This window comes from Centroberyx affinis, unplaced genomic scaffold, assembly GCF_046629955.1.
Source record: "Centroberyx affinis isolate AG114_WGS23_722 - 3 ecotype Tasmania unplaced genomic scaffold, CSIRO-AGI_Caff_v1 ptg005154l_1, whole genome shotgun sequence".
NCBI lineage: Eukaryota > Metazoa > Chordata > Actinopteri > Beryciformes > Berycidae > Centroberyx > Centroberyx affinis.
Genome location: NW_027282558.1, coordinates 52,501 through 61,001, shown reverse-complemented (window position 1 = coordinate 61,001; position 8,501 = coordinate 52,501). Strand labels below are relative to the sequence as shown.

Here is an 8,501-nt window from a genome sequence, read left to right as displayed (position 1 = left end):
TGTCTTGGCTCAGTGAGCTGGCACAGTGTGTCGCTGTCCAAAGTCTTGATGCCATCGTATCCCACTTCCTGTTTTGGAGGAAGCTCAGTCTGTCCGGCTGTGTGTGTGTGTGTGTGTGTGTGTGTGTGAGTGTGTGTGTGTGTGTGTGTGTGTGTGTGTGTGTGTGTGAGTGTGTGTGTGTGTGTGTGTGTGGCTCAGGAGGCGTAGCAGCAGTGGAACCAGCAACCTCTGGCTCGAAGTCAGAATCCCCTCTCTCTCTTCTCCCCAGTGTCTCTCTCTCTCTCCTTTTCTCTCTCTCTCTCTCTCTCAGACCACGGTGCTGACGGAGGGATCTGATAGGTTGAGCTGGCCGGTGATGTCAGTGGGGTACGGCTACAGGAGAGGGACACAAGAGAAAAGAGCAGAGGAGACACACAGGTTAACACACAACAACACACACTCCTCCTCCTCCTCTACTCGTCTCTCCTGTGTGATTGACAGCTGTCATGTCGTGCTGGGCCCGCCCCCTCCACCCTCCCCCACCCCCACCACAGGGGCGGAGCCAAGCTCAGGTTCAGGATGGTGGAAGTCTGATCCGGTCTTGGATTCACTATCTGACTGTTAGATATTAGATATTGATTTGAATATTTGATCAGTTTGTTTCTCAGCAGCTTCACAGCCGTCTGGAGAGAGAGTTCTCTGACATGAAGAAGAGATGGAACCTGTATTAGATCAGGAGAAGCTCACATTTGATTTGAATATTTTCTGTATTCAGGTCAGAATCTTAGAGTCATAAAGCGCTGCTGTCAGGTGGAAACCTCGTGTCTCAGGGACAGATGTGTGTGTGTGTGTGTGTGTGTTGTTTGTTGTGAGCGTCAACATGGCGGTGAGGCAGAAGAACAGAAGAAGAAACAGACTCTACAGTAGAACCTCAGTAGAACCTCCAGTCATCCCAACGCTCCACCAGGTTCCTCTGTGTTCTCTGTGTTCCACTAGCTGCTACAGAACAAACAGGAACGACCAGGAGCCGGATTCACAAAACCTTCTTAAGAAAAAAAATCTTCCCAAGTGCCATTTTTTTCTTAACTTTAGTCTTAAGAAAAAAAAAAGGAAAAAATGCTATTCTCTTATATATTTTCTTAACTTTCTTCTTATGTTTCTTCCTAAGAAAAAACTTAGGAATAAATGGTATTCTTGAAATGAAAGTTGTCAAATTTGTTGTTGATTTTTTTCTTAACTTTAAGACGGCCCTTCACCTGTCTTAAAACTCCTACAGTGAAAAGGTAAGCCTCTAATATCATATATTTAAACACATTTTAGACAAGTAGGTTATAGTTCAAAGTCTTCATAGGTTCCCCTACACCTAACATTAAGATGAACATTTATTGTAAAGCTTTATTTGGTGTAGAGCCAGGTAGGCCTCTGTCTCATGTCTGTTGGAAATAAGCTGCAAATTTTACAGTTACCAACAGCAACCAATGTTTCAATCTTTGCTCTAGTTGCTCTAAATAGGTTTTTCCCCAATTGTTTTGTAGATGGAAGCACTTTGGGTTGCCTCCTAGCCTTGTCTCCTGGCCTCCTAGCCTTGTCTCCTAGCCTCCTAGCCTCCTAGCCTTGTCTCCTAGCCTCCTAGCCTTGTCTCCTAGCCTCAATGGCAGTAAGCCTAAAGTTTATTAACCAGAATTAATTCAGGCCCTATTTTGAGAAGTCCTTAAGTAGGAAAATTAAAGAAAGAAAGATGTTTGTTTCTTTTGGTCCTGGCTTCCTTGTAGCTCCTGGTTTGCTACATACCCTGTTCCTCTTGTGGTTGTGCAATGGATGACTCACTTCCTTTGTGCCGTAAATCTCCCTTCATTCTCCTGGAGATCGTACCCGGTGGCAGACAGAGTTGTGTCATTATTCTATAGACATTACACTGTGCAATCAACATTTACTTCATAATGATAAGTTAAAGCAAAAAAGTTGTCTATAGAGTCTTTAAGAGCCTTCTGAAGAACTTCCTAAAATGTCCTCATATGTCATTTCTTAAGAACACATTGGTGAATCCGTCTCTGATTGGCAGCTGGTTGAACTTTCTGTCGTCAAAACAGACAGAAATCTGACTGACAGTGTCATCAGTCTGTCAGACAACAGACAGACAACAGACAGACAACAGACAGACTGTCAGTGGAGATGACAGAATGGACCCTGACAGACTGTTACTGCTGGAAAACAGATTAATTGTTTTGATTCATTTTGTTCAGCTGAAGTCGATCTGTAAACACTGAACATGCAGAACCTCCATTTCACTAATTTCATTATATATTTTATAATTAATATTAATATCAGAACACAAAGAGACTGGTGACGATAAGAAGACTTCCTGAGAGAGACAGCCAAGTCTTCGCCTGTGTGTGTGTGTGTGTGTGTGTGTGTGTGTGTGTGTGTGTGTGTGTGTGTGTGTGTGCCGCTCCACCTAAGATGGCTGCCTCAGAGCTTTGGATGATGTTGCCATGGAAACAGCCAGTGGTAGACGGGCCTCAGAGAGCTGATGTGTTACCATGACAACAGCATCATCCGGCTGACAGCGGCTCTCTGGCTCCGCCCCCCAACACGCATCATCCGGAGAAAGTCTGTTTTTCTCTTTTGTCAGACTGGAACATCTGACTCTGAGTCTGTCTGGGTTAGCATGCTCACTGTGACTAAACACATCCAAAGGTCTCTTTTCTTTTTATGATACTTTGTTTGTGATCTAAATATAATATGACCATGATATTCTTTATGTGAATAGTTATTGGTATTTACTCTAAAGTTAGGGAAACTGTTGGAGTTTTGAGGAAGATCAAAGAGGTAAAGCTCCTGATTCGTTTTTTTTTTTTTTTTGCTACTCGGATTGTTTTTTATTAGTATTTTGTAAGAGGATTTTTTGAGAATCCGCCCCTCTCCAGCCTGCAGGTTACTATGGAAACAGGCGTGATAATAATCTGACCGTGGATCAGTGGAGGCGAGCCGTGCGGATCACCGCTGTGGAGAGGAACACTGAACTGTGCTTTTGTTTTCCACCGTCCTGACTCAGAGCTTCACCACGTCCCTGTCCTACCCCGCCCCCTCCTGCCCCGTCCCGCCCTGTTGTGCCCTATCCCATCCTGTTCCTGGCCTGTCCTGTCCCCTCAGTCCCGTCCCGCCCTGTTGTGTCCCGTCCTGTCCTGTCCCCTCCAGTCCTGTCCCGCCCCGCCCTGTCCCGTCCTGTCCCGTCCCCTCTGTCCCGTCCTGTACCGCTCTAACTGAACCTGCAGACTGACTCCTGTCACTCTAACAGCAGAACTCTGTCAGAAGGTTCTGGTCTGAGTGGATCCAGACTGGGACAGAGTCTGCAGTGTATCACTGTAAAGCTGTATCAGTGTATCACTGTGTACTGTACTGTGTACAGTGTACTGGGTACTGAGTATTGTGTACTGTGTACTGAGTACTGAATACTGTGTACTAACACAAGTGTGTATCAGCTCTATCAGTTAGAATGAAGCATGTCAATCAGAATCAATCAATATTTTAACCAAATCCACTTCTTATGATGACATCATCTGTGACAATTTTGATGTCAAACAGCAGAAAGCGAGCGCTTCTCCTAGATCAGCTACATCCAGCTCTGATGTCATGCTGATGTCATCAGCCTGATGTCATGCTGATGTCATCAGCCTGAGTGGGCGGAGCTATTCCAGGGGAACAGACCCACAGGTTAAAGAGGAACTAAAGCCCAAACCCAAATCTGTATAAAGCCTGACATCTAAAGGTAAAACACATGCTACTGAAATTGCCATCTGCTATTGGCTGATCTTTGGTGCCAAGTGATGATGTCACCACCTGTTGTACTCTTGGTGCATTCCATTTTACTGAAATGACTTCCGAGACGGAAAAGTGCAGCAGAGCGGCCGTTTAAGTCGGAGATCAAGTCGGAAATTCGGGGATTGACATCACAGTGGTATGACATCACAGTAGCATGACGTCACAGCGGTATGACATCACAGCGGTATGGTGCAATGTAAACTGAATTATCTTTGCATCGATAAAAATGTATTTTACTTGATATGTAGTTTATGAGTTATGAAAACGTTTTGCAACAACTTTTCCATTGGTAACGTAATGCGTTTGACTTCTGAACTGGACAGAAGTGTTATCTGTGTGACCTGCAGCCTGCTCAGTCACACAGCTAACGCTAACGTTATCGGGCTCCATGTGGCGTCCATGTTTTCCCCAGCTGGAACGCATTTAGATCGGAAGTCTGGAATACGAACTCGGAACTATCGACTTCCGACTTCCAATGGAATGCAGCGTCTTTAGAAGGTGACATCATCACCTGTAGCATGTTTTTTTACCACCAGATGCCAGGCATTACTCAGTTTAGGTTTGGGGTTTGTGATGTAATGTGTGATGTAACAGTGGCTGGTTGGTGGCTCCGCCCCCTCCAGCAGAAGATTCAGCTGGTTCTCCAGAAGAGAAGCAGCTGCCATCCACAGTCAGTCATGCTTGCACAGGAAGACAGAGGCAGTGTGTGTGTGTGTGTGTGTGTGTGTGTGTGTGTGTGTGTGTGTGTGTGTGTGTGTGTGTGTGTGGAGTAGTCTGGACACCATTGAAATCCATTTATAAAGAAAACACTGATATAGAAAATAAAAAGAGATGGTCACAAATAAAAATGGGTCAGAGTCTGGCTTAATGCCCCCCCCCCCCCCAACCTTCACTTATTGCCTAGTCAGCTGATGACGTACAGATCAATACACCAATATAGTGATCAGTCACTGCTTCCCATACTGTCTGTCAGGCCTTTAAACGCCACACTGTCTGTTATGTTAATTAAAACATCTTGATATACGTATATATACAGTATATACAGATAAATATAACCAACATCTCTCTGTTTTCTCCTTAAATGTTTGAATGGCGCAGCAGAGACAGACAGAGTGACGTCATGTGACTCCCTGAGAAAAGCTGCTTCCTGCACCGAGTCCTCAAACTAAATCAAGTCAGAAGGAGAAGTGTCCGCTGGCCGGGAGCTGAGGACTGGAAAAACACACACACAAACACACACACACACACACACACACACACACACACACACACACACACACAGCTCACCCTCTCTCCTGTTACAAACCCATAAGTTAACCAGAGCCGACACACTTCAGCTCACTGTGCAGCGTTCACATCAGACAGGAGATCAGACAGGAGATCAGACAGGAGATCAGACAGGAGATCAGACAGGAGATCATGGAGTTTCAGCGAGCCTGGATCCATGAAGAGACGGCATTGTTAATAAAGATTTGTCACGTTCAACACGCTGACCCAGCATGCCTTGCTGCTGCTTCACTACAGACGGCCGTGTGTTGAAAATGACAAGTGTGTGTACAAGACTTCTAAAGCCTTTTGAGATTAAAGATTGAGTCTGGGGTTTTATTCCACTTCCAGAGGCTGAAAAGGAGAAAGTGACGCAGCAGGCGGCCTGGAGAGAGAAATGATCGGGAATAAAAGATTTTTTAGTAAACAGCTTCTAAAATGGCCGGAGATGTCGTCCTTCCTGCTCCCAGTTTGTCGGACAGATTAACGCTCGGGATCCGGAGGAGAAGAGCGGATCGAGCTGCAACAACAGTCATGTATTCGCCCGAGGAGATCCGCTCAGCCAGATCCTCCTGACAGCTCGAACTCACCAGCTCCTAAAACTGTCGCTGCAAACGAGAAGCGTTAGTGAAGAGGAACGACTCTCCGCCTGAGCAGCCGACCTGCGGGCGGAGGGAGACGGCGTCAGTTAGATCCTAACTCCACATCTGTCTTTTCTCCCCTCTTTGAGCTCCAAACCGTTCGGTCGGGGGTTTTTTTTGTTTTTTTTTGGAGCGTCGACAGTGACGGCAAGATGGAGGGAGACGAACAGAGAGATGACAGGAGAGGGAGGAAGCCACGCAAACACACCAAGCAGGGAGAGGAGGGAGGAGAAAGACAGAACGACAACTGAAAAAAGGACAAAAAAAAGAGAGAAAGAGGAGGAGGAAGAGGAGGAGTCCACAGGAGAAAAGAGACCACACAGCCTGACCCTCTTGGAGACTTGATAAGAAACCCAGCGCCAACCCAACCGAACCCTAACCTGCTGGACGATCTGCCTTCACTCATCAATCTGTCTCCTCCTGCTCTCACTGGTCTGCCTGCTGGCTGTGGGACAGATGAGTGGATGGAGGCGGGAAGGCAAGATGGCTGACTGACAAGACGGGCGGCCATGATGAGTCAGCGAGGAGATGGTGGAGCTGGAGAGAAGAGATGAGATGACAGGAGAGGAGAGGAGAGGGAGGGATGGAGATTAAGGAAGAGAGAGGATCAAAGAGATAAAAAGAATGAGAAACAGGGGAAACGTGATAACAATGAGAGTGAGAGGAAGGATATGCAGGAAAAAGAGACAGGAGGTTGGAGAAGGCAAACCACATGGGGAGTGGAAGAGAAAGACAGAAAGTAGAGAAACGGGTAGACAAATGAAGCAGAAAGCCACAAATAGGACAGAAAGAAGAGAGGATGAAAGGCGGGGAGGAGGATGGGAGAAGAGGAGAGGAAAGAGGATGAAACAGGTTGAGAGGAGAGGAGGCGACAGGAAGGAGGAGGAGGAGGAGGAGGAGGCGTGTCTTCAGCTCCTTACCGTGGCGTCCCCGGAGGCCCTACGGCGTTTGAGGTCGGAGGCCGAAGTGACGGACCTAAAAGAGGTTTTCAGTTTGGGCTCCATGTCTGCTCTACCACTTTTCCTATCCTAAAATAGATACGATAGGTGCACACACACATTAACACACCAGGAGAGAGAGGTCACGACTTTCTCATCTCTACTCACTTATCGCTTCTACTGGGAGTCTGTGTGTGTGTGTGTGTGTGTGTGTGTCTGCTGTGTGTGTGTGTATGTGTGTGTGTATGTGTGTGTGTGTGTGTGTCTTCAATGCTGCTAGACCAAGTGGGTCATGAAGACTGTGCAGTATAGCACAGTATCATTGTGTTTAGCAGTGTTGTGTAGTATAGCATAGCATAGCGTAGCGTAGCATAGTGTAGCATAGTGCACTATAATAGTATAGTGTAGTAGAGTATAGTATAGTATAGTATAGTATAGTATAGTACAGTACAGTACAGTATAGTATAGTATATTGCAGTGTAGTGTAGTATAGTGCACTATGGTATTGTATAGTATTGTATAGTTTAGTGTAGCGTAATATAGTATAGTATTGTATTGTGTAGTGTACTATAGTATAGTGCAGTGTAGTGTAGTATAGTAGACTATAGTATAGTACAATGTAGTGCAGTGTAATGTAGTATAGTATAGTGTAGTATAGGATAGTATAGTGTAGTACAGTATAGTGTAGTATAGTATAGTATAGTATAGTGTAGTGTAGTATAGTGTAGTGTAGTGTAGAGTAGTATAGTGTAGTATAGTATGGTATAGTCTAGTATAGTGTAGTATAGTATAGTGTAGTATAGTATGGTATAGTCTAGTATAGTGTAGTATAGTGCAGTGTAGTATAGTATGGTATAGTCTAGTATAGTGTAGTGTAGTATAGTATGGTATAGTCTAGTATAGTATGGTATAGTGTAGTGTAGTATAGTATGGTATAGTCTAGTATAGTATGGTATAGTGTAGTGTAGTATAGTATGGTATAGTCTAGTATAGTGTAGTGTAGTATAGTATGGTATAGTGTAGTATAGTATAGTGTAATGAAGTATAGTATAGTGTAGTGTAGTATAGTATGGTATAGTCTAGTATAGTGTAGTGTAGTATAGTATGGTATAGTGTAGTATAGTATAGTGTAGTGTAGTATACTGTAGTATGGTATAGTGTAGTATAGTATAGTGTAGTATAGTATAGTGTAGTATAGTATAATGTAGTGTAGTATAGTATAGTATGGTATAGTGTAGTGTAGTATAGTGTAGTATAGTATAATGTAGTGTAGTATAGTATAGTATGGTATAGTGTAGTATAGTATAGTGTAGTATAGTATAATGTAGTGTAGTATAGTATAGTATGGTATAGTGTAGTATAGTATAGTATAGTATGGTATAGTGTAGTGTAGTATAGTATAACGTATAGTATAGTGTAATGTATAGTACAGTACAGTATAATATATAACGTATAGTATAGTGTAATGTATAGTACAGTACAGTATAATATATAACGTATAGTATAGTGTAATGTATAGTACAGTACAGTATAATATATAACGTATAGTATAGTGTAATGTATAGTATAGCACAGTACTATACTGTCTGTCAGGCTGTGTCTCTGGTTCTCTGGAGGTTGTTGGTTGTTAAAATCATCAGATCCATCAGTCCAACTGTCTCATATCAGCTGCCATCTGCTGCACACAGCCTGATATTATATAACCTGATGCCACCACAGAGCTGTGTCTGTGTGTGTGTGTGTGTGTGTGTGTGTGTGTGTTTAGATGCCTGCTTGAATTCCCACACATATGCCTGTCTACCTGCCAATCCCCAATTTGTTTATATATGTGTGTTGTGTGTGTGTGTGTGTGTGT

At 44.0% G+C, this 8,501-nt stretch overlaps 1 protein-coding gene across 1 annotated transcript in view; it reads right to left on the bottom strand.

The window, feature by feature from the left end:
- Positions 1–306: 306 nt before the first annotated feature.
- Positions 307–8,501, bottom strand: part of LOC139666836 (glutamate receptor ionotropic, NMDA 1-like) — a 49,973-nt gene continuing 41,778 nt past the window's right edge. Inside the window, exons 20-21 of the mRNA XM_071546174.1 lie at positions 6,629–6,736; positions 307–372 (exon numbers count right to left, since the gene is read on the bottom strand). Coding sequence (XP_071402275.1) covers positions 307–372; positions 6,629–6,736 — 174 coding nt within the window. The remainder of the gene's footprint in view (positions 373–6,628; positions 6,737–8,501) is intronic.